The 27,298-nt window shown below is 39.1% G+C and overlaps 1 protein-coding gene across 1 annotated transcript in view; it reads left to right on the plus strand.

Annotated features, from left to right (window-relative positions):
* Positions 1-27,298, plus strand: part of EXOC4 (exocyst complex component 4) — a 736,987-nt gene that overhangs the window by 611,957 nt on the left and 97,732 nt on the right. The window contains exon 14 of the mRNA XM_058530219.1: positions 13,860-14,038. Within this exon, the coding sequence (XP_058386202.1) occupies positions 13,860-14,038 (179 nt within the window). The remainder of the gene's footprint in view (positions 1-13,859; positions 14,039-27,298) is intronic.

Raw genomic sequence — 27,298 nt, forward strand, 5'->3', positions numbered from 1 at the left:
CATGAAGGAGATTATCTTGCCCGCCAACACCAGCATCTTCGTTCCCTAGCAGCATGCTCTGGCAACAAGGGACTTTCACTAAATTTGGACTTTCTTTCTTTCATCTCCCCTTAGCCTAGAACAATACTGTGATTAATCTATCATTGGTTTGGAGTATGTTATTTCTTTTCTTGGCTTATTAAGAGGTATTATCCTGTAAAAAAAAAAAAAAAAAAAAATCTTGGCCCCTAATTGGAGACTCACTGTTTGAACCCTGGTGTTTTGCTACCAGCCTAGCCTCTATAGGCTTTGTGATAAAAAAGGGTGATGCTTTTGTCTTTCTTTTAGACAAGGAACCTGCATGGAGGTGAAACTGCCTTTAGCAAATTGTTGCCTGCAATTTAGTTTCTAAACCTGTGCCCTGCCATCACCTTGGTAGCTCTAGCCTTTTTTTCTAGAAGAAACTTACTTGAGCATAATAGTTTCTCTGTGCTTACCCATAAGAACACAATACATGAACTACTCCAAAATTCCTATACAAGGATAGAAAGATGGACTGACAGAAGAAATTATGCATTTATGCCTATGTGGATTAAACATGTCAAAACTTAATTCTCTGTCATTCTAAATTTTCTCTCTCTGGATCTGAAATGAGAATGGCAGAAACTGTTTGCAAGAGTTCTGATTGCTTTAGTAGTATTGTTTAAGTTTTTAATTTGATGCATTAAATACTAATCATACATGTTATGTTATACCTTGTACAAAGCCTTCATTTCCAGAAACTCAGCCCATTGGGAAGAAACTTAAAGAGCGCTGTCAAGGGATCCATCTAGGAAGTGATTCCTAGGAGATTGCTGTCTTAGGAACTATTTTGGGCAGGGGTAGTGGGGAGATACTGATTTTGAAAAGCACAGCAATTGTCTATTTCTCACTTCTTCTTTTTTCCCTGAACTTAAAATTTTTTTTAATTTGGAAATTTTTAAACCCATAGAAAAGCTGAAATGATAGTCCAATGAATGCATATGTACCCTGACAGCTTTACTGAGTGTTAACATCTTGCCATACCCACTCTATTCTCTCTTCAAACATATACATACACTTCCCTCTTGCCAAACCATTCAGAAGCAGGCTAAGGACATCATGACCCTTTATTCTTAAACACTTGAGCATGCATTTCCCAAGAACAAGGGCATTATCCTACATACCCACATCATTACTACACATATTAGTAGTTTTATGTCACAGCCATAACAAATTACCACAAATGTAGTGGCTTAAAACAACACAGATTCGTTTTCTTACAGTTCTGTAGATATTTATACAGAAGTTCAGCACAGGTCTCATTGGACTAAAATCAAGGTGTCTGCAGAGTTGCATTCCTTTTTGGAGGTTCTAGAGGAGAATGCATTTCCAGCTTCTAGAGGCCAACCTCATTCCTTGGTCTGTGGTCTCCTCCTCCATCTTCAAAGCCAGCAACATAGCATCTCTCTGATCCTTCTTCCATAATCACGTCTCTCTCCCTGACCACAGCTAGGAAAGCGTCTCCATTTCTAAGGACTATTGTGATTAGATGTGGTCCACCCAGATAGTCTAGGATAATTTACCTATCTCAAGGTCCTTAACCTTAATCACATCTGCAAAATCCCTTTTGCCATGTAAAGTAACATACTCACAGATTCCCAAGATTATGATATAGACATCTTTGAAGGGCTGTTATTCTGCCTACCACACCACACCTGACAAAATCAGCCTTCATTCAAAGTTTATCCAACATACAGTCCATAGTCATATTTCCCCAATTACCTCCCCCAAAAAAAGTGTCGTCTAGATTTTTTTAAATCCAGGCTCCAATCATGGTTTATACATTATGTTATGTTTCTTTAATTTCCACTAATCTGCCACAGTCTCATCAACTCCCTCTATTTTTCGTGACATGGAATCCTTTGATAAAGAGTCTAGCCCTGTTATCAAATAGAGGTCTGAATTTATCTAACAGTTTCTTTGTGATTACATCCAGACTGAACATTCTGTCAAGAACACCACATAGGTGATATTTTATGCCTCCTACTGCGTCGCTTTACGTAAAGTCTGGCTGTGCTTGGCAGTGCCAAGCTTGACCATTTGGTTAAGGTAGTGACTGCCGGATCTTCCCATTGTAAAGGTGCATTTATTTCCTTTTGTGATTAGTTAGTAATCTATGTGATGATACCTTGAGACCATGTGATTTTCCTATTCTCTGGCAACCTTTCAACTAGTGGTTTTAGCATCTGTTGATGAACTTTCTCTGAAATATTTATTAGCTGACATTCTTCTGTAAAAAAGAGCTTTTCCTCCATCTCCTTCTTTCTCTCCCTCCCTCCTCCCCCTGTCTCTTTCTCTCCCCATCTCATTGATGGCTTTCAATTAGTCATTGCTTTAGGCATAATTGGAAGGAAAGCTTTTTGGTGAAAAGGAAGAATGGTGGTAAATGAATTGAAAGTATTTGCATTGGTGACTTTATTCCTTCTCTCTCTAATATTAGTGTAAACACTTGGTGGTGGGTCAGTCTTTGTGCTGTCCCATCAAAGTAATTTAAATGTTTGAAGATAATCATGGTTGATTACAAATACTTTCGTTAACCTACCTGAATGTTTTCCTTTCTGTTACATGTTCAGATGAAGGGCCAGGATAGGAAAGTTGTAGGCAGGTAGCTGCTTTCATTCTCCAGGAAGCCTCAGAAACAGCAAGAAATTCCAGCATTTCTAAAATGTGATTGCATTAAGCAATTCAGTTTTCTACATTCTATGTATTTAACAATTAGTTGTTATCATTATTAACGTCTCACCTGCTGGAGCACGACTTAGGAGCATGACTGAAATAGTGGAATCACTGGAAGAGATGGGTATTGTGATTTTTTTCCTTTTAGTAAAGAGTGCTCTCACATCTCTCATGGTTCCTTTCTCTTAATAAAAGCTCTCTCAGCATGTTTTTCTGAGCCAAGCATATGTGACACACCCTGTGACTCAAGAACAGACTTAAAGCAAAACTGCCCACATTGTCCCTCCATTTAAAAAATTAATTTAAAATGAAGACTGAGAAGGCAGCTAATTAAATGGTCAGAGGATCAGGCCGCTTGTGGAAAGGCTCCTCGTCACTGTTAAACCCAGCCCATGGACCCAGCTGAGCAGCTGTGCAGGGATGACTGTGACCCAGCAGAAGCAACATGTCCATCCTTTGTGGAGGTAACATCCAGTCAGTCACCCTTTCTCTCCAGCCATTCCTCATGTTTGCTCATTCACCGTCTTTCTCTTCTCCTTTCCAAGTCCATGTATGCTGAATTTAAGAGTTTGGTGTCCTCCTCTCTGCCCCCACATGAACTCTTGCATCATGTGTAGATTATGAACATATCAAGGAGCTGGAACATTGTTTTCCCAAAGGAGGCTGTTGATTTACCTCACTGCTGGGCACATGGCCATCAATCAAGCATTCTGGTCTTGAAAAGTAGGAAGATGCCTGTTATTATTAGGGGGCTCCACTCTGAGATATGACAGATCTGTGTATGCCTCCCCTCCTTTAGCACTACTTGAGAATCGAGTTTCAACAAATTGAAATTTGTTGAATTCCATGATAAGAAGCATTTTTTGTATGTCTTTGTGGGCAGGAGCTATTTGAAGCCCTGGATAAAGGGAAATGCTAAAGCTACTGCAAGTCATGAGAGGCAGCATGGCCTGTGGCCTTGATTAGTAAACTAAGAACAGAAACGAGCTCTGTTCCTGCCTTTGCTACAGTGTGCAAATGAGCACATAGTCCTCTGTGCTTCAGTTTCTCTATAAAATGCCTGATAAAAGTTTGCCATTTTGGGGAGACTCAGTCAAGAAACACATTCACAGAGCCAGGCAGACTTTTTAACACAGTATTTTTCAAACTCTGGGTCATGGCCTATTAGCAGATTATGAAATCATTTTAGTGGGCTTTGAACCCACCACAGAAACTAGGACACGGCCTGGGTGGTGGTGGATTCCTAGTAAATATCTGCTAAAGAATGAGTGACTCAACAATAAGAAGACAATGCAATTAAAAAATGAACAAAGGATCAGAATTGATATTTCTTTAAAGAAGATATACGGATGGTCAGTAAGCACATGAAAAGATGCTCAATATGATTAGCCATCAAGGAATACAAATCAAAACTACAATGAAATATACTATTTCACATCCATTAGAATGACTGTAATTTTGAAAAAGACAGATAATAACAAGTGTTGGCAAGGATGTGAAAAATTGAAACCTTCATATGCTGCTTGTGGAAATGTAAGATGGTGCAGTCGTTTTGGAAAATAGTCTGGCATTTCCTCGAAAGGTTAAAGACAGAGTTACCATATGACCCAGCAATTCCACTGCTAGGTGTATATGCCCAAGAGAAATGAAAACATACATCCACACAAAAATTTATACACGAATGTTCATAGTAGTAATATTCATAATAGCCAAAAAATGGAAACAACCCAAATGTCCATCAACTGGTGAATGGATAAACAAAATGTGGTATATCCATACAATGGATTATTATTTGGTAATAAAAGAAATGAAGTACTACTACATGCTTAAACATGGATGAACCTTTGAAAACATGTTAAGTAAAGGAAGCCAGTCACAAAAGATGACATAATGTATGATTCCATTTATATGAACAGGAATCATATATAAACATCCAAAATAGGAAAATCCATAGAGACAGAAAGTAGATTAGTGGAGGGGGTTGGGGATAAGTGTGAAGTCTAATGGATACAGGGTTTCTTTTTGAGGTGATAAAAATGTTCTAAATTGTGGTATGATTGCGTAACTCTGTGACTGTACTAAAAACCATTGAACTGCTCGTATTAAATGGGTAAATTTTATGGTATATGAATTATATCCCAATAAAGCTGTTCTTTTCAAAAATGTCCTGGCCTTAGCCCCACCATGACCATTAAATCAGAATTTCTACAGGTAGAGTTTGGCATAGTATATTTTGTTTATGCTACCCTAGTTAAGCTTTTAATGTATAGCCAGGATGAGAACTACTGGTTTAGACTAACTACAAGATCTCTCTCAATCTCAGAACACCATAAATCCGTGAGTCTAGTGTTTTGTGCCTGTCTCAGTGAGCAAACTGATTTAAAGGAACAAGGGGAAGAGCTGGTGGTCAAACCCTCCACCCGTCTTAATGACAGTCTTGATTAATTTCTCTGGCTGTCATCTCTGAGTGAGAAGAAACCCAGAAACCACAATTTTCCTGCAACCAGAAAAAAAAAAGATGAATATTGTTCTAAGTCCCAAATTGAACCTAGAAGAGAGTTGCTGATAGTTCACATATTCACCTTGATTGCAAAGAACACCCTGAGGCCCCTCCCCAACTCATTCCCAATTCTGCCTCTGCACAGAATTGTGGACAACTCAGCATCATCTAGCCAGTCAGGAGCATTGCAGGTTTTTAAATGGTGGAAGAACAGTAGGCAAAGAAAGCAAATGAAAAATTCTTGATTGTGATTATTGAAGGAGGAGACAAATTTCTAAAGAGGAACAATTATTAAATATGAAAAATAGCTATTCACATGATGGTGTGTGATGAAATGCACATGCATGAAAACCATTGAAGGATGGACTTAGTGATGAGTTTTAGTGGTTTCTAGGAGGAAAAAAATAATACCGTAATCAAGATAACTGGACTATCTTATTACTTCTTATTTGTGAGGGTTTAGCCAATATCATTTTAGAAAAACAGTTATTGAAAACCTGACTAAAGAGCCCATCAGAGTGGTACTACCCCCATTATTTTTGACACAAATTAGAAAGGTTTTGAAAGGGTTGGAGATTGAGCGGTTGTGGAAAGCAGAAGTGATTAATGGAAGTGTCATTGTCACATCTCATAAGAATCAGTTGGTATTATTAGAAATCTAGGTAGGTGGCCTGACCTTTTTATAATTTTCATCAATTTAGGCTCTGACAGATAATGGCTAAGTGATCTTTACAGGTCACCTTAACATGTCTCAGTTTCTCTACCTATACAACAAAACTAATTAATCCCCAAGCCAAATAATTTACTGGATTCCCAGTAGCATTGATTATAGTGAAACATCATTATTAGGTCTTGTATAAGTCAAGGTCTAACATGGAAAACAGAAACCACTTCAGGTATTTACGTCAGAGAGAATTTAATGTAGGGAATTGGTAATAAAGGTTAATGAGGATCTGAGCATCAGACAGGGGACATTAAAGGTAATCCATAGATTAGCAACAGCAAGAAGCCACTACCTCCCTGTAGCTAGAATGCCAGAGGGAAGAGGCATTTACTGGAGCAAAAGGCACCCAAAGTAAGTTGGGGCATGGTAGGAGCCAGAGCCAAGGAGAGATGCATCTGTTGCTGGAGACATCACTTGAGGCAGGGAGGGAAGAGGATAAATGCCCTGGCTTCTCCTTTCTCTTTGCCCCTCAGTGTCCCTCCAAGGTTTCCCACTGTCAGTACCCAGCTGGGATCCTGGAAAATAGCCTGCAGGGGTCAACACCCCCCTCCCTTCCCTGCCAGCAGGGGAAAGATAAGGATTGGATCTTAGGGCAAACAGGCCTACGACTTTTAGAGTCCACCCCATTTGTTACTCTATCCATTCTCACCCTTATACCCAAATTTTAAAACTTCATACTTCTGCTTAATGTAAGGTACTATTCGTCATGTGAAGGCATTCTCCCCTCATCCCCAGCAGGGGAGAGTCAGTCTCATCAGTCACTGTGTTCATCTCAAGTTTAGGATCTCCACAGTCCTCTATGGCAAGTCAGATGTGATTCCTCATATCTGGTGACCTCTGAACTAAATTGGAAAGTTAATCACTACCAGCTCCTCATAAAAAATAGTGGGGGAAATACCCCTTCACATGCCTTAGGATTGCTCTTATAAAAAAAATATTTTAATAAAAATTTAAAAACCAGAAAATAGCAAATTTTGGCAAGGACGTGGAGAAATTCAAATCCGTGTGCATTGCTAGTGGGAATGTAAAATGGTACAGCTGTTGTGGAAAACAGTTTGGTAGTTCCTCAAAAAGTTAAACAAAGAATGACCATATGATCCAGCAATTCCACTTCTCTGTATATACCCAAAAGAATTGAAAGCAGCGACTCAAATAATTCTACACTAGCGTTCATAGAAGCATTATTGACAATAGTCAAAAGGTAGAAACAACCCGGATGTCCATCAATAGATGAATGAATAAGCAATATGTGTATGTACATACAATAAGATGTTATTCAGCCTTAAAAAAGAATGAAATTCTGATACATACTACAACATGGATGACCCTTGAAGATATTATGCTAAGTAAAATAAGCCAGACACAAAAGGACGTATATTATATGATTGCACTTATATGAGATATCTAAAATAGGCAAATTCATAGACACAAACTAGAATAGCGGTTACCAGGGACTGGGTGGAGGAGAGGACTGGAAAGTACTATTTAATGATTACAGAGTATCTGTTTGGGATGATGGAAAAGTTTTGGAAATGGATAGTGATGTTGGTTGCACAGCATTGTGAATGTACTTAATGCCATTGAACTGTATACTTAAAAATGGTTAAAATGGTCAATTTTATGTTATGTATATTTTACTACAATAAAAATATATTAGGGGAAGTGGAAAACAAAAAGAAACCATGGATTAATATCTGCGTAAAAATGCAAGGCTGTTGGTTGCAGTGCCTATTTCTATAACTGGTCACAAGGCAGTAGGTGATATTTACCACTTCCTTCTTCTACCACCCACCCATGTTGCCCCTGCCCTCTGCCAGCGCCTCAGCTGGTCAGAGTTCTCTACCTGTCTGTGTTGAACTAAGCCTTTGTTCCTGAAAGAACTGATTCTTAGCAGTTCTGCCTTTATTAGGCGGCTGTGGTGTTTCCATTATTGTTACTATGGACATGGAAATACTAAGAGGGGTCCCATTGACTCCAACGTAGTCCTGCCTGCCCTTATTGCATAGAAACAACACGCTTCCTCCTTGGCAGTTGAGGTCAGTCATTCCAGGCGTCAAAGTAACCCCTTTCTCTGCCTGTTAGTTCAGTATTATGAGAAGCCCAAAATAGCCAGATGTCAATCTCTCCTACCAATTTAATGCAGCCATTGTTGTATCTTCCAGTGGAAGCGTTCCTGCCTGAGTACCTCTAGACCAGCTTAGCCCAAAGTTGCTGGGGCAAGAGCAGAACCTCCATGAGAGGAGGGGCCATTCCTATTTTTAATGCTTGGTTCCCAGACCCATATTTTCTTATTATTGGGAAAAAAAATTAAAAGCACTATTTATTGGTCTCTGGGCTTACTCCAGCACTCCAGCCTTGTAAGTGTTGTCTCCCAACTGGACCATAGCTGAATCTTGCATAGGCCATCTCATCCTTCCATCAGGCCAGCTCCTTCTAGAGGATTAGGTATGCAGCAAGAGAGGGGAATTCCAGGAGCATGGGCACTGCCTTACTCCTTTTGCTATAAAATAGTTTCTAGGCCAGAAACATTGTTGAATAAGAGCTCATGATTGTGAATAAGACCTTGAGTAAATCTCCTGACAGTGGTGCTGGTAGAAACATTTCAGACAAGGACAGCAGTACTGTCCCATACTTAGAGTGGCTGTTCCACTGTGGCTACAGCACCGCCCCCTCCAAGATGCAAGAATGTGTGAGTTGGTTCACCATTTGAGCCAGTCCTTGCCCTTCCCCTGCTCTGTTCTGGATCACAGGGGAACCGCCCTGCAGGCCGGGTTTCCTAGGCTCCTGGGGCAGTTATCTCACAGCGAGGTTCAGCAGTAGGAAGCAATAGTGGAAGATTTGGAGAATGGGGCAGGGAGAGAGAGGAATGAGTCCAAGTGTATATGTCATGTGTCAAGTATAGCCCAGATCTGCAAATTTAATCATTTTGAAACTATTTGTGGTGTTTCTTTCATAAGTGCATTTAGTCTGCTGAAAATGCAACTTTTTATTTTTTATTTATTTATTTATTTATTTATTTTGCCTTCCTAAGATTTCAGTAGCTAACAGAACTATTTAAAGACTAAATGGAGACAATTTTCAGCATCTTTGGCAAAATTCTCTTAAATGAATTCTTGTCAGATAGACCTCTTTAAATATTATAATTGTGTGGTAAAATTAAGCTTAACAGATTGAACACTCTTCTTCAGTGTCTTAGGCCTCCACGTGAGCATGTTGGCTTACTGATGATAAAGGTGACTCTTCACGAGGGGTTCAGTACCTAAAACATACAAGTTTTGAGTTCTGATTTCTGTTCCTGGCTATGTCAGATAATCTTTGGGCAATTAATGAATGCCTATTACTTCTGAGTTTCTGTTACTTCACCTTCTTAAGATAATTATTCTGCTGCCCATTTCACTCAAAATATGTAATGTCTTCATTAAATAATGTGCTTTCATAATAAGCAAAAGATGAAGAGTAAGTAAAAATTCAGATCTAGAAAGAGGAAACAGTATTGGCCCATGTGCTGGGTGGCAGTGCTTCTGGCAGTGAGACCCTCTGCAGTGGACACTGACGACCTCTTGAGCAAGCCTGGAACCGCAGTCCAAACCGGCCTTTGGACCAACCACTCATGGCCTCCCTGTTCGGCTCAAGTAACTGTAACACCCTTGTCCTCCAGTTTTCCACGCTGTAATTCTTGATGTGTCCATTTGAAAGGTTTTCTCATTTGAGGTAGGGTTTTCAATTTTTGTTTTTCATTAAAAAGTAAAGATGTTCTTTGGAGAAAATGTAGAAAATACAGAGAAGCACAAAGCATGATCCAGTCACACAGTTAACATTTTGGCATATAGATATCTAGTCTTTTTTTTGGTTCATATAGATATATAATTATTTTCTTTTTTAAAATCATACAGTGCATACAGTTTTATGACAGCTTATTTTACTCAGCTGCATATCATGGCTAAAAATAAGCTACACCAAATATTTTTCTATGGTATGAAGAATTTTCTAATATATAATTTCTAATGACTGCATCATTTTTATAGTGTGGATATACCATAATTTATTTAATAAATTAGAGAATTTAGAAAAAATCTGTAGTCAAGCAGCTAAAGCCATCCCCTTAAGGTTATTGTAACACACAAAAACCGTCCACCAAGCTCTTTGACACACACAAATCCTCGAAGGAATGGTTTTTGTGTGTAAATGGTTATAGCTGTCAATCATTTATTCTCGATGTCATGGTTTCTGTGCTCTCTCCAGGTTGTTAGGGGGTGATTATGGATTCCTGTCAAATGAGATGTCTGCTGTGTATTCAGCATGAGGCAGTTTGTATTTTTCTCAGTCTGTTGCTCTCCCGTCGGAGGAGGTTAAGCAAATCTCAGTGAGCCAAAGGGAATTGGGATAGGCATCCGGGCTGGCAGCGCACCGCAGACATGCCTAGGGCCCAACGATCCCTGCACAAGCAGATTAGACTTCTACATAAATATATTTGTCTTGATTGTCACATTCTACCCAGGGTTACACCTACATGCATAAAAATGGCTCCAAGCCTGTTTTTCAAAGCTGTTTGCCTCCCCTGTTGCTTTTTAACCACCCAGCTCAGAGGCATTTTTTATGTTATATCTATCAAAAATGATTAAGGGGCTAGGAGAGTTGATATATAAGGACAGATTAAGAAAACTAAATATTTACAACTTGACTAAGTGACAGCCCAGGGGAAGATATTATAACTGTCTGCTGGGCTCAAATCATGGAGGAAACATTGTTTTGCTTTTCCCAGTAACTCGATTTTAGGGATGTCTAAATTCAGAGAAAGTTTTCTGAAGATGACATCACTTATGCTAATTAGATAATTGTGTCAGAAATTGTATTTAGCTGCTAGTAGCAGAAACTTGGAATAGCAGGGGCTTAGACAAATAGGGTTTCATTTTCTCTCCCATAACATGAAGCCCAGAAGTGTATTGTCTGGGGCTGCATTGCAGCTCCGTGATGTCATCGGTGCACCCATGCCCTCCTGTCTTGGCTCCATTATTCTCAGCGTTATTTTCATGCTCAGGGTCACCTGATGTTTGAAGAAGAGCTTCCGCAGCTTCACTTGCCATGGCTGCCTTCCAGAAAGGGGCAAGGCAAAAGAGGTCCTTGCCAACTAAGACTGCTTGAAAGAGCTTTCTTGGAAGCCCATCTACTGATTTCAGTTTATATCTCTGACCATCAAATCTGCAGGAGGGGCTGGGAAATTGAGTGGGGTTTGTTGTGCATTTTATTTTGTTTTTAAGTTGGGCACATTGCTGACCTCAACAATATCAGAGTCCTTTTACTAAGAAGGCATGAGATAATGGATACTGGGTAAGCAACTAGTAGTTTCTGTCACAATAATTTACCTCTTTTTTTTTTTTTTTTATAATTTTATTTATTTATTTATTTATCCCCCAAAGCCCCAGCAGACAGCTGTATGTCATAGCTGCACATCCCTCCAGCTGCTGCCTGTGGGACGCGGCCTCAGCATGGCCGGAGAAGCGGCGCGTCAGTGCGCGCCCGGGATCCGAACCCGGGCCACCAGCAGCAGAGCACACGCACTTAACCACTAAGCCACGGGGCCGGCCCCAATAATTTACCTCTTGAAGATTCTGAGAAAGTCTGGACTCTGAAACACAGTGACATTTGCTGTGATGTTACAAGGCTTCATTTGTGAAACTAGCCCTTGAGATCTAATTTATTTACTTCTGATCACTATTATCTATTTCGGTTTATTCATCATAGCATACCTTGAGTTGACACTCAATAAACTAGCCATCTCAACAGACCTAAGAATAATAATAGCTACAACTTATGAGCTTTCACCAAGTTCCGTGTACTGTGTTATGCACTTAAGAATATCATCTGAGTTATTTGCTTTAAAATACTCCGGGAGAGGCTCTGGATCAGGATAGATGAAATAAGACTTGCCTCAAGTTGCTAATAATTGAAGCTGAGCAATGGCTACACGGGGGTTGATAATACTCTTCTACTTTTGTAATTATTGAAATTTTCTCAGTGCAGATGTTAAAAGTCATCTTATCTGCTTCTTACATTACTTTATATGAGGCCAGCACTATTACTGCCGCTGATAAAGCTCAGGGAAGTTGAGCAGCATCACACAGCAAGTAAGTGGCAGATGCAGGATTCACACCCAGGCTTGTCTGACTTTGAAGCCTGTGCTCTAACCCTTTCTACTCAAAGGAAGCATGCTTCCCACACAAGCAGCCTGAGACTAGTTAGAAATGCAGGCTTTTGGTCCCACCCTAAGACCCTTTACAAGCCCCCCAAGAAAGGTTTGTATGTACAGGTAAGGTTCCTGTACTCTGTCCGCTGCACCGCATTGCCGCTGTAGCCGTGACTTACCCAACTCAGTCAATCACTTATGACTTTTCCTTAAAAATGTAACCTTCTGTTGAAATAAGAAGCCTAATCACTTGGTAGCATAAACATTCTTTAGTAAGCATTTAATTCACAGCAGTTGTTTCTTCCAACACTGAGTGTCTGCTATAGTGTTGGGCTTTAAATGCCTACGTGTCAGTTAAGCATCATTCTCGCTATATGTCAGCTGTTATTTTTTTTTTATTTTCATTTATTTATTTATTTTTCCCCCAAAGCCCCAGTAGATAGTTGTATGTCATAGCTGCACATCCTTCTAGTTGCTGTACGTGGGATGCGGCCTCAGCATGGCCGGAGAAGTGGTGCGTCGGTGTGCTCCCGGGATCCGAACCCCGGGCCGCCAGTACTGGAGCGCATGCACTTAACCGCCAAGCCACAGGGCTGGCCCTGTCAGCTGTTATTAATCACTGCTTTGTTGAAACTTAATTTGGTTTGTTCTACTTAAATAAAGCCCTTGCTTCTGTTCACTTAAGGTATTTTGAGTTTTAAAAGCCTTGGGACTTGCAGAAAATTCTCCCGGTGCCTGTTCCAACCTCTACCAGCATCAGCTCTGCTTGCCTACCTGTGTGTAACTTTCCTGAAAAGACATGATTTTTCTCCCTAACATCCTCAGTCATCTTTTATCATTTCAGCCTTCTCTTTTTTGAAAGAAAAAGAGCTATGGGAATTAGGTGACCTGAGTCCCAGCTCTACCACTCATGTGTCATGTAGGTAAAACAGTTAACCTTCTCAGATTCCATCTCTTCATCTGTGCAGTGGCTGTGCCATATGGTCTCTAGGGTCCCTTCCAACTTCATCCTTCTGTAACCCCACGTAACTTGATTTTTCAACCTCTCAAAAACCTTATAAAGACCCTGGGATCTGTGTGAAATCCACCTGATTATATTTTTCCAGTCAGTAAAAGGACCCTAGCATTGATTTTTACTGATTTCTCTTTCCAAATAATGAATGCCTTAATGCTTTATAGTTTATTTGCCTCAGATCATTTTTAGGGTAAATAACTGAATGAATGAATGAGGCCTGTCATCCATTTCAACTGTAATCTACTTTCTTAAAGAGCCTGGGCCCTCTTTGCTTTTGGACATTTTAAAACATTTTCTAGCTGCTAGATTAACTTGGTTGTTTTATTTATTGTGATAACCTTTAAACCATGTATATATTTAACACCTTAAGCTATTTGTCAACTTCCATGGCAGAAGAGGCAGGGAAAAAACCCATAAGAGAGCAGCCATCGAAGCCATCCCTAGGGACCGTCACTGTATAGGTCAGACCTAAACTGGTTGCTGTTGAAGGTACAAGCATGAAGGTCACTTCATTCTTCTTCCAAGAACTCTTTCATACCAGAATAATTTTAAGCAGGTGTATGATAGTTTTCTCACGAAATTCAACCTAGGAAAAATAACATGCTGTAATATAGTGATTATAACAACCACTGTGCTAGACATGCTCACTCGTCTCTTTTCCAGGCTATATGTGAAGTGTGTTTCTGATCTTGTTTTTTAGGGCAGCCTTTGGCAAGGAGTCAGAAGTTCTTATTGGGAACCTGGGTGATAAATTAATCCCGCCGCAAGACATCCTCCGTGATGTCAGTGACCTCAAAGCCTTGGCCAACATGCATGAAAGCCTGGAATGGTTAGCAAGTCGAACAAAGTCAGCTTTCTCCAATCTTTCTACCTCCCAGAGTAAGTATTTAGTAGGCCAGCTGTTGTGGGGACAGCTGAGGAACTAGACTGAGTACTGTCATTTAAAATGTGTGTGGGTATACATGTCACCATATGGGGATGTGTCCAAGGTGTCAGAAGATTCTTGCAAGAATTCTGCTTATGCTGCACCTCCCGTATTTTCTGATTCTGCAAAGGAAGTAATCTCGGCTTCCCTGTGTGGGGCATGGGAAGCCACGAAAGGTCCATGTTAACATAGCTTGATATTAAGCCTTAGAAACATAAAATCATGTAGGAATGAACCACTGTGTCTCAAGAACAGAAAACAATACATTTTTTCTCCTTACAACTTCGCAAGGGTAGAAACTATCTCAGAGCTCAGAGCTGAGCACATGGCTGACGTTTTCATTTTAGCTGATATAAAGCTAATGAAAAAGTGTCTAAAAAGAGAATAATAGAAGTGATTAAGGTGCTAGAAAATAGAGACAATGAGAAAAACAATTATTCTGGAAAAGAGATTGCTGAGAGATAACTTAATTATAGATTTCAAGGAAATTAAGGAATAGGATATGAAATAATGAGAAACCTTTTTCTATCAAGGACCAATGACTCAGAGAAAAATAATTTGAAAACTTTAGGACACATAAACTTTATTCAATAACTATAAAATAAATATTTTTTTAAAATCATTAGTTGAGGGGCCAGCCCAGTGGCGCAGCAGTTAAGTGCGCACGCTCCGCTTTGGCAGCCCGGGGTTCGCAGGTTCAGATCCCGGGTGCACACCAACGCACCACTTGTCAAGCCATGCTGTGGCGGCATCACATATAAAGTGGAGGAAGACGGGCACGGATGTTAGCCCAAGGCCAGTCTTCCTCAGCAACAAAAGAGGAGGATTGGCATCGGATGTTAGCTCAGGGCTAATCTTCCTCACAAAAAAAAAAAAAAAGCATTAGTTCAGAAGTATGTGTTAGGCAATTAAAATAGAGGCGAAGAAAAAATGATATGAAGAAGGAAGAAAGGAGGTGGTAGACTTGAGTGAATAAGTGCAGAGACAGAAACAGGATGGAAAAAAGAAAAATGACAGCAAGAAGATGAAAGAAGCAAAAGTCAGCTCTGAACTTAATATTAGAGTCAACTATTAGAAGATTATTAGAAACAAAATGCTTGTATTATTTGGACTGTGAACTTCAGAGTAAGTTACTGATTATCATTGTCTTTGTAAAGTTATTATTACTTGATTAACCGTGGTTTCCAGTCTAGAGATGGAAGAGGTATGGATGAAATTCATAGGGGTAAATTACTCCCTGAAATACAGGCCACATAGGCAGAGTCTAGGAGTCCCCTGAGTGCTCACTACTAACGATCTCATGCTGATTATGTGGCTATCCTGAGAGTCAGTAGGGGATGGGGAAAATGGATGGTAGGAGTGGGGCCTTTGAGCTAGATTATATGATCTGCTTTAGAAATCTTAAAATATTACTTTTTGTGTATACTTTTATTTTTATACTTTTATTTAAAATTTGACTTTTTGTCTGACGTTAAAATCATACGTGTTTATTCTCAGAAATCTATAAGAATAGAAGTGTATCCACCTATTAAGGATAGTTTGGGCACAGTATAGGATCTGAGCAGGCTCTGCATAGTAGGTATCCTGGAAAGGCCTTCAACTTTATAATCCTGTCATATCAGGCAGTCTGTCACAAAATGGGTAAGTACGTTACCCATTTTATCTCCCAGACTCACTCCACTCCTCCAAAAAAAAAAAAAGTCAGAGTTAAATTTCCCTTTTGCTAATTGCAAAATAAACAACTCTGAAAAGGGACCAGATGCCTCTTTTCCCGATTTCCTTTGACTTTTGCAAACGCAGGGCTGCTATAGTAGGTTTATTAGTGATGATTGGAAGGCATCCTTGTTTTGTAGGCCATCAATGTCTAATATTTAATAATGCAATCTCTCATTACCAGCAGCACAACATTCCAGTTTTCTATTTTGTCCATTCTAAAAGGGCTTCACAAAGCGAGAAAGTGCGTAACCTCTACAGCAAGCCACTGAGTGATTCACACAGGTTAACCTGGCATCGACTGTTTTCAAAAAGAGAAAGATGCTCTCTGAGTTATGCTCAACTTTGTAATTGCACAATTAGCTGTTGTGTTCATGTCACTAAAAGTACCCAGTACAGTTTATGTCTAATTCTTGTCTTTAATCATCTCTGTTATTCTCACTTCTCTTCTACCACGCCTGTTAATACTTTGTCTCATGTGCTCAGTTCCATTTTATGATATAAGTTGTACCCTCTCAGTTCCTTTCAGGATGATTATTCCACCCAGTGAGTGATTTAAGTGACTGTCAGCATTTTGACGATCAGTGCAAAACCCAAGGGAACCATAATCACTACTTATGTTGTCTTTGCTAAAACAAGGCATCAAGCGAACCTGATTTCTTCTGCTAACAACAAGCCTAGCTCACACACGCTCGCTTGTGCTTTGAATTCCCAGGAGAGATGCCCATTGATGTTTATAATTTGAACAAAGCAGGGAATTCTCTGATAATGGGTTACTTTGATTGTTCCATGTCAGTGTGACTCTAGAAAGGGAATAAGGGACAGCTCTTCATTATTCTTTTGAAAAGTGAACCAAATGATTACCTCAACAAAAGTGCTTCCAAGTCTGCAGCTTAGATAGGGTGAAGAAAATGCCAGCCTTTTATCTAGGACTCGTGGATACTCAACAGGATGGGAAGTAATTAAGAAAAGAAGATTTTAGGTTTATTTCTTGTTCCACCTCCTGTTAACTATTTAGTATGGTAAATGTCATGTTGTATTATAATTAAGAAGCTATTAATGTAATGGAGTGGAAGAAGTTTGCAGAAAATTATTGTCGTAGAATATCTCTTCAAATATTATAGCAGAATTCATCCACCTGAAACATTTCATGTCATATTGAAGAGAGTATTGTATTTTAGTGGCAGGGCATGGTTGGCCTTTTGTCCAGGAGATAAGGGTTGACCATTCTTTCAAAGATAATTTTTCCATCTCTTTTAGCATTTGCTTAAATGTAGCTCTGTCTTCTTTACACTTAAAAGAGTCTCCTCACCTTATATAGATCCCGACTACAGCAAAGGCACTGCTTTTACTTTCGTCCTACTAGAGTCTATGATTCCTGCTCCATTTCTTCTGATATTCCCCCTGCACTGCCGCCCTCTATCTTCCTTATACCTATTCTACTTGAGCTTCTTTCCATTGAAAGTCACAGACTGATTGAAGGAAAAAGAATGCATTGATTCATAAAACTGGTAAATCAAAAGACTTCAGGTGTGACTGGATCCAGAGATTCACAAGATAGCATCACGTCACAGACATGCTTGCACAGTTGCTCTCTCTCTCGCCCTTTCTCTATCCCTTGGTATTTTCTCTTTCTTGCTTTCCATCTCAGGTAAGCGCTTTCCATATGCAACAACCTTGGCCACCAGCAGCCCCAGAATTATTTGATCCCAGACAAAAAGAACATTTTTGCCAAGAGCTCCAGAAACAGTCCCAGAGAGGACTTAGATTAACCCAGCTTGACATTCTTTCATGGGTCTCTCTGGTTCTCTTTGTATATGCTTTGTTTCCTGACTTGGTCTTTCTCCCCACCCGCAACTCAGTCTCTGTCTCCCACTCCCACTTCTAGAATTCCTTTATGTTCAAACATGCTTTCAGTGCAGGGAAGTTGAGCGGGATCATATTTAGCATTGGGCATTCAAGATCTAGGTTTATACATATTTCCCCCCGATAAGAATTTCAGCCTTGCAGTAGAGGCAAAAAATAATGTCATCCTTTGTAATACCTGCTGTTTGTAAAAATCCTAAATAAAAATTCTGAGATTAACTGTTATAGTTAAGAAAATTCTCAGCAAAGTGTGGCCTACATAAAAATTGTTGAGATGTATTCAATTTGAATATTAATGATTTTCTTTTGTATTTTTTCCTTTTATTTTGGGGATATGTTGCTTTTAAAAATAGACCACAGAGAACTGGAAGGGAGCTCAAGGGTTTATTTTGCCTGCATTGCTTCCTCAGGGGAGCCGTCCTCTCTGTCTTGGATTCTGTAAAAAATCTCCAGGATTAGAGATTCTGAAACTTCCTTGATTATATATTCTACTCTTTAAGCAACCTTATAATCTCAGAGGTCATCTTTTTTTTATTGAAGTCCCTTTGCTTCAATCTAAACTTCTTTCCTCTGTCCTATTCTTCAGAAATTAAATGTTAAATTTTCTCTATAAAGTACTTTAATGTATCTGAAAAAATTTCCCTGGCCCTTACCTGCCCATCTCTGGATATTAAAGACTTTTGGCCTAACGGCCCCAGTCTCTCAATCAAGGGCAACCAAATCTAGCAGAATTAGGAGCCCAGATTAGGCCCAAGTTCACTGACACTCTCTTGGATGGTGATTTGGCTGTTAGCCTTTGTGAAGGTGGGCCCTATTGTAGGTTCCTTTGACACCAGGCTTATCCACCTCTGGCTCACTCAGTTCCTATTACTGAAGTTCTTGTTGAGCCCACATGTATGATTAATAAAAAGTAATAAAAGTCATACCCTAGTTTTCTTCAGTCTAAGAAATCACAAGGTTAAACATCCGTCTAACTTCTAAGGCACATAAATCTCATAATTCTGGTTCCTGGAATTGGTTCAGGAATTGCAGGATTAGTTATACCATTATTTATATACAGTCATCCCTCAGTATCCTTGGGGGATTGGTTCCAGGACCCCTCCTCCCAGGTACCAAAATCCGTGGATGCTCAAGTCCCTTATATAAAATGGCGTAGTTATTTGCATATAACCTATGCACATCCCCCTGCATACTTTAAATCATCTCTAGGTTACTTAAAATGCCTAATACAATGTAAATGCTATGTAAATAGTTGTTATACTGTATTGTTCAAGGAAGAATAATAAGAAAAAAAAGTCTGTATGTGTTCAGTATAGACACAACCATTGTAGGCCTTTCCATCCGAGGTTGGCTGAATCTTTGAATGCAGAACCTCCAGATACAGAGGTCGGACTGTATTTCTTTTTTTTATTGTGATAAGAAATACATAACATAAAATATACCATCCTAACCCTTATTAAGTGTACAGTACAGTAGTGTTAACTATATTATTGTGCAACAGATATTCAGAACTTTGTCTTGTGCACAACTGAAACTCTATACCCATTGAACAACTTCCCTTTACCCCCTTTCCTTCACTCCCTGGTAACCACTTTCTACTTTCTGTTTCTATGCAAGTTTGACTGCTTTAGATACCCTCGTATAAGTGGTATCATGCAGCGTTTGTCTTTTTGTGGCTGACGTATTTTACTTAGCATAATTTTCACAAGGTTCATCCATGTTGTAGTATATAATAGGATTTCCTTCTTTTTTAAGGCTGAATAATATTCCGTTATATGTATATACCACTATATGTATATACCACATTTTCTTTATCCATTCGGCAGTGGACATTTAGTTTACTTCCACCTCTTAGCTATTGTGAATAATGCTGCAATGAACATGAGTGTGCAAATTATACTTCTTTCTTAAAGTAGAATTATTGCTAGGGATCTTAGAAATCATCTGGTCCAACACAGTTACTTTGTACATGAGGAAATTCAGGTCTCAGAGTGATCACACTGCGTGTCTGTGCCTGAACTGGGATGGAAGCAAGTCTTCAAATTCCCAGTTTAATTTTCTCTCTACTGCATCCTTGTCTTGACCAGTACCATGGTTCAGTACTAGCAGGTTCGTTCATGCCATATTCCTATTAAACCATCCAGGAGGGTCATTGTATTTTTTTAATGGAAGTACTTCAGTGCTTACAGTTAACTTGTAATCATTTTTGATCATCATTTTCTTGTATATAACAAGAATTTCTATGCTTTAAATATGTGGAATTATTGCACATATCCCCTTTGAATTTTATCTTAGTTTTGATAAAATATTTCTCTAATTTGTCACTCTCTATTTTTGTTTTACAAGTATTTTCTAAATTAGGAATTCCACCTGTCTTGTTCTCATGTTATGTAATATATTTTAGATACTGTACTGTGCTATACAGTAGCTTCTAGCCTTGTGTAATTAAATTTAATTAAAATTAAATAAAATAAAAATTCAGTTCTTCAGTCACACTAGCCACATTGCGAATACTCAGTGGCTACTGTGTTGGGCAGCACAGTTACAGAACATTTCCATCATCACAGAAAGTTCTGTTGGACAATGCTGTAGATCATCACCTAGGCCACTGATAAAGGTTTAAAATAATGTCCATCCATATACTTATCCTTTTGTAACATAGTTGAAATGTCCACCTAGTTATATCAAGACAGGGATAACAACTTCAATTGTCCAGCCTCCAAATCCCCTGGATAGAGAAGTATATTTTAGGCCTACCACTATCCAAAATTTTTCTATTGATGCCAAAGGGAAAAGGGATTAGTGGTTAAATACACTTGAGAAACGTTAGATTAAAGAACATTAAATATAATTCCTGCATACAATAAAACTTCTGAGGTCTTTACCGTGTTAATGGGGTAATTAATTACAGCAATGCAGTGCTTCCCAAACTTATCAGTGGAATTCTCTCATCCTAGAGCATCTCACAGCAATTTTCTGCCTTAGAACAGCTTCTAGGAAACAGTGTCCTATGCTATATCTATATAATTTGTTGGAATGTTTTATTTCTCCCAACACAGTCAGGCACAGGGCAGGACAGATGTTTCACTGTTGCAAGAATGTAATTTTATATTACTGGCAAATGTGCACACCATCAAATGACTTCTGTTGCAATTGGTTATTTGATTATTTGATTTGTTTATAATTATTTTTAGAAATGTTCAAGTCGACCAATATAAAATGACCATGGTTTCCTTTTTGCTTCTTTCAAACTTGGCTGCTATATGACCTTTTCCAGTCATTGCACTTTCCTCACAATTCCCAAAGATTCTAGCCACTGATATAATTTCATACCTTAATTCGTCAATGAATACTAATATATTCATTGTGGGGCTCCTGGGATTGATTTTTTTTAATAAAGTTTTAATATTACAGTAGTTTTAGATTTAGAGTCAAGTTGCAAAGATAGTACAGAGTTCCTGTGTATCTCGTACCCAGTTTCCTCTATTGTTAACATCTTACTTTCATTGCAACTCATGAACCAATACTGATACATTATTATTAACTAAAGTCTATTCTTTATGCAAATTTTCTTGGTTTTTACCTAAAGTATCTTTTCTGTTCCAGGATCTCATATAGGATGGCATAATACATTTAGTCTTTATGTCTCTTTAGGCTCATCTAGACTGTGACAGTTTCCTGGACTTTCCTTGTTTTTGTTGACCTTGATAGTTTAGAGGAATACTGGTCGGGTATTTTATAGAATGCCCTTCAATATGGGTTTGTCTGATGTCCTTTTATGATTAGACTGGGCTTATGGGTTTGGAGAAGGAAAACCACAGAGATAAAGTGCCATTCTCATCACATCATATCAAGTATAACTCCTATCAACATGACTTATCACTGATGATGTTCTGGGATTGATTTTTCTGCCTCCAATTCACATAGTCCTCACTAGACAGTTGCTTCTGAATTCTAGATCGACCCTCCACTTTCCTACCACAAATTGCTTTTGTCTGTTTATCTTTCTAAGTGACTGTTTTTTAACGTGATAAATGCCCAATGTTTCAACAAGTTGAATAGATGCTTAAAAAAAATAGTTGTCCACCGTAAACAATTATGCAGTTGATATGGATTATAATCTTGTGGATTTGAAAGGCTCTGTGTGGGAGGAGCTGTTTTTCTACCCTGAGCTGCTTGATTAGGTCCTGCAGCTACTTGTTCATTGCCACATGTGCTAAACAATCCTTAATAAATGTATGCAACCATATTAATTTCAGACATAGCCATGGTGAGATGAAAAGAGTTATCTGAATTTTATTTACTAAAAATAGTCTTATTTTGATACATTTTCATTAGGATCTAATGTGCAGTGATGACTCAAAAGCCATTTACCAGTGAAACTTGCTTCCTGAGAAATGTCCTTTTAGAGGAGTAATTCTCAAACTTGGCTGCACATGAGCTGCAATCAGTTGGGGGGCTTTAAAAATACTGAGGCCGGAAAAAAATACTGATGCTGTGCCCCACTCCCAAAGATTTTCATTAAATTGTCCCCAGGTGTGTGCTGGGCATCTCCAAACCAATCAAATGGTTTAGAACCACTGTTCTAAAGGAATGGTTCTCAACCTTGGCTTATGTTAGAATCTCCTATGGAGCTTTTGGTCACACTCTCTGGGGGAGATGCTCAGACCACCGTGCTTTTTAACATCTTCTCAGGGTATTTCAACAAATAGCCAAGATTGAGAACCACTGATTTAGAGCCCCTCAAACTTTCTTCTTTAATTTCTGTAGCTCTTTCTATTTGGAAAATGCTTGGTAGTTATTTTGCCAGTTCTTGTATTCTCAAAGGCTCAGGATTAACGTGACTTCCCATTCTGTGGACAAGAACACGAGGCACCAAGATGTTGCACTTGGTGTCTGTGCCGGAGTCCGCACAACCCACTTCTGCTTAGCGGTTTTTAGTTAGCCAAACTGTCCCCCAGATCTGATTAAAAATAATAACAGTCCTCTTACCCTTTCCAAGCCAGCTAAATGAGAAGGGCTCAAGGAATCAGTGTCTCTCTTAACACAAAAGGCTGTGATTGCCAAATCAACTAAATGAATGTGAAAATGTTTACAAGTCAATTATATCATTGAAAATAAAGATGGAAAAGGTCCAGGTGTCTGTACATCCGCCAAGTACATGGTTGTGTGGCATACTAGGAGGCCTATATGTGATTTAACATGATTTAACATTTTCTAGAAGATGGAATATGAATTCTCCCACACTAGACCTCACTATTATGGGCTTTTTCTGCCTAAATGGTAAATGAAAGATAAAATGCAGACCCCTCTGCTGTTTGTTTTTCTGCCTTGACACAAAGGAGAATAAAAATGTCCCTAGCCAAGATCTCATGGGACATTGTCCTGTTTCAGCTTTGCTTCTGTCAAACCATTAAGCCTGAGTTTTCCCTGTCATGATTTCATCTGATTATTTTTAATTAAAACTTCATGCGTGGTAGTTCCTCTCCTGCTTCGGTATTTACAAGTTTCAAATATTTGTAGACTGTTATCAGACAGCTCCTCCTCAGGCATTGCTTAGCCTAACTACATATTTCGCTTGTCTAATCATCTTTATGAGGGTAGGTTTTCTATGCCATAATCATTTTTTGGTCTTATTAGTTGTCATTTTCTTAAGCTGACGCTCAGTCGTGGCTTCACTTCTTATCATTCTCTTTCCTCTATTGGTGATACCTTCCAAATTCACTGTCATTCGTTAATTTCATGATCATGCTGTATACTGAGAAAATTAAATTACCATTGGTATTATATCTTGTTCATGAGTTTCCCGCCCACTGTCTAACCCTGAATTTGTTTTGATCTTACCTAATTGAGACTACGTCTACTTTTGTATGAACCTTTATCATTTTTTTAAATGTCCATATATATTTCCATGTTGTACCCAATTTCACAACTTAATCGTGTTTTCTAGGAATAAAACCTCTAAGTGATAATCTTATGATGATTCAGTTGTGTTCATTTTCAGTGTTAATTGTACTCTGTTGTTTACAAACTGATTGAAATTCATCTTAATGAAGAAAGAATTGCATGGAAAGTCCCTGTGCTCGAGGTGTTCACCTGATTGTTCTTAGCACTCTTTTGAAACTTTTGTTGTTATTAACAATGGAGATGCTGATAATTCTCTCATTTTATAAGGAAAAACATCTGGACCCCTCTAGCTCCTTCTCCACATTGATGTACTATGCACTGTAACTATTGATTATCATCCAAGCTTCAGGCTGACCCATGGGGTCCCCCTGTTCCTTTGTTTTTAGCACATTTTAAATACTGATACACAGGGGTTAGTCCCCTTTTTAACCATTTCTGTTCTATTGTTTTCCCTTTCCTCTCATTGAGTACCCTCCCAGAGCTCCTAAATCATGGTCATTTTTGCCTCTTCCTAAACATTTTTGTTCTTCTTTTAATTCGTAGAATCTTTCCCATGCTTCTTCCTTAGTCTAAGAGGCAGATAGCACATACTTGACTTTGAAATCCGGCACACTTGGAGACAAATCAGGCAAGTTATTGTATCACGATAGGGAAATTCTTTAGCCTTTCTGAGCTTAAATAGGTCTCCTTACTTGTTAAATAGAAATAATGATGCATACTCGTTCGGTTGCTGTAACCATTAAATGAGGTGATGAACTTGGAGTTCTTAGCAGTGTGTGATACCCAGTGGGACTCAGTATGGGGTTCCTGGGGTTACTACTATGAATCTTATCACTGGAGCCCTCACTGAGTGCACTCCTCCCGTAGTACTGGGTCTTCACCTTCCTCCTACCCCTTCAGGCATCTCTCTTCTCTTTTATCTCAAGTCCTATGGTTGCTTTTAAAACTCTATTAACATCTGTGCTCCTGAATTATTTCTAGTAAATCATGACTGTCACTCCACCAGAGTTCCCATATGTATCTGAGATCATGGGAATGTGTCCGAAAATGGACCTGTATCTGAAAGTTGCCTCTGTCTACAAGTGCCCATCTGAGAAACCAAAGTTGAATCTCAAAAGGATACCTTTTTCTTCTTCAAAACTATGAAAAGAGGGCTTAGCTGTTATTGAAAAACATGCCCAGAACCAAATGCAATTCACTTCTTATCAATCAGCTGGTCATCTGTAGAGTTCATTGTCTTGTGCTGAGTACTGATTAGAAAGTCATGCCCTGCTCCCTCGGCAAGGAGGTGATTATCAGTTGCGAAGCTGCAGAAGGCTAGTGCTGAGGGCGTTTCAGTGTAATTATGGGGTTCTAAGTATCTGCCCGCAAAGAATTATGTGGCTGTTTCTTTGAAAATGCCAACGTTTGTATCCATAAGGGAAATATTTTATTAAAATATGATAATATCATGGATGCTTAAGTGTGGTGACTGGGAGCTTCCAGCTGAGTGATTCTATCTTCAAACAAAACTATAAAATGGAACCAGGAAGAAGAAATAGAAATGAAAATCTCTGGAAAAGGAGAGGCAGAAGAAGTTGGAAAGCAAGAGAGTGCTCTAAAGTGCGATGCTGACATTGCAGAACTAGACTGAGGAGATGGTGGAAATGCAGAATTAGCCCAGCCCAGAGCCAGCGCTCCCAGCGGCAGTGGGAGGAGTGGCTGCTAGGGCAGCAGGACTTGAACAAGAAATCGGAAAGGACTGATTCGGCTGCCAAACAGAAAAGCGTCCTATAATGAGAAGCAAGTGCAAGATTGTACCTGAAGGCATTGATTGTACTATTAAATCTAAGCTCTTGTCTGCAAAAGCCCTCAGATAGTTGGGTGCTTTAAAACTTGAAATAAGCCCACTAACCAAGGTGAAACCATGACTTAATGAACTCTTCAGTAGGAAGAGAGTGTGCTTCACTCTTGAAACTAAGTTTAGATATGCTACAAAATGCGGTGAGTAGGAGAGACGAATCCTGACAGGGAAAACAGAAAGAGGATAGAGGGCTGGCCTAGATTTAATGGAAGAAATCTCCATGACTTTGTGGGATCGAATTTAGAAAAATATTCTAAATGTAAACTAGATCTGCTTCTCAGAGAGCTTACTTATTAATCAACAGTGCATCAAGACCCTTTGCAGACTGCCAGCCCCGGGAAAGTGTAGCAAAGGGGCGATATGTGCGAACGTGTGTGTATGTAAGGGTCCCAAAGGGTGCCTTGATGACAGTAATGGAACTCAACGTTTAGATTGTGTTTCAGACTCTCAAGGACCTTTATAATCATTCCTTCTTTTTTTTTTTTTTAATTTTATTTATTTATTTTTTTCCCTCAAAGCCCCAGTAGATAGTTGTATGTCATAGTTGCACATCCTCCTAGTTGCTGTATGTGGGATGTGGCCTCAGCATGGCTGGAGAAGCGGTGCGGTGGTGCGCGCCGGGATCCGAACCCAGGCCACCAGCAGCAGAGCGCACGCACTTAACCGCTAAGCCACGGGCCGGCCCTAATCATTTATTCTTAATCCTTTATCCTTGCCTTGAGCTGTAGTTGACAGGCCAGCCTTTATTCTCTCAGTTTTGCAAAGCATTATCATGAAATAGATAAGTTGGGCCATTTGCCCAAGGTCAAAATGAGACAGTGACAAAATCTAGACTAAACTTGACTGTTCTCAGAGTGCAGAGCAGAGTGTCTAGAAAAACAACGTCATCACCTGTTACTAGTGTGCCTCAGAACACCAAACCAGAGTGCCTCTGTTTCCCCACAAAGATAATGCTGTTCTTCAGCTGTCTCCTCAAATTACAGCAGCAAGATGAATGCGATGCTGGTCCCTGGTACAAGTGGCATTGAATGTACTTTACAAGGCAGGGTGGGGGGAACTGATCTTGACATTTCACCCACTCTAAGAAGCTGAAGCATAAAAGCTGTACCCCCCTCACCCCCCGCCAAGGATCTATTTTGGAACCAAATTTTGTAGTCATATATTTAGGAAAAGGTTTTCTTTTACTTTATCATCCTAAATTCAATACTGTAATTTATATCTATTATTATAAATTATATGACAAAAATGTAAAAGACTTCCTTCTTCATATGAGATATAGGTATATATCAGGTGTCGGTCTCCAAGGAGCAGTGTTATTTATTAATAGCAGCTAATTCTGTGTACTAACATCTTTGAGCTCTGGTCATTGAACCCTGGGTCAATTTGACGGGGGTTCTTGACTAACAATTTAATCCAATTTTTATGAAAGGAAGAATAATGAGGACTTTTCTATAGGACTGATGAGAAACCTAAGTGTCTTTCTAGAAACCAAGAATATCTGATCAGATTCTTCAAGGAAGCAAAAATCCTGTAAATGTCAGAAAGATGTTACATGCTGGAAAACCACTTTGGTCAAATTCATCTAAAGAAGGTACTGTTTGTAGGTGACTTTTCAGCAAGTCTGTCAAAAGCTTCTTGCTACAGATAAAAATTCAATAACCTTTCACTGTGGATGTGCCGCAATTATCACTCATTTAAAAACAGTCCCTCTAAAATAGAGTATTTTATCGTGCTGGACAGTCTCTGCATTGTTCATTATTTAGTGTTTGCTAAGCTGATGGCGCTTCCACAGCACTTTTCTTATCTCTACTTCTTCAGAATTGGATTTTATATTTCCGAACCAGTCAGATATGACAAGTCATTTTCTTCCCTCTTGTCTTTTAAG

This window comes from Diceros bicornis, chromosome 3, assembly GCF_020826845.1.
Source record: "Diceros bicornis minor isolate mBicDic1 chromosome 3, mDicBic1.mat.cur, whole genome shotgun sequence".
Lineage (NCBI taxonomy): Eukaryota > Metazoa > Chordata > Mammalia > Perissodactyla > Rhinocerotidae > Diceros > Diceros bicornis.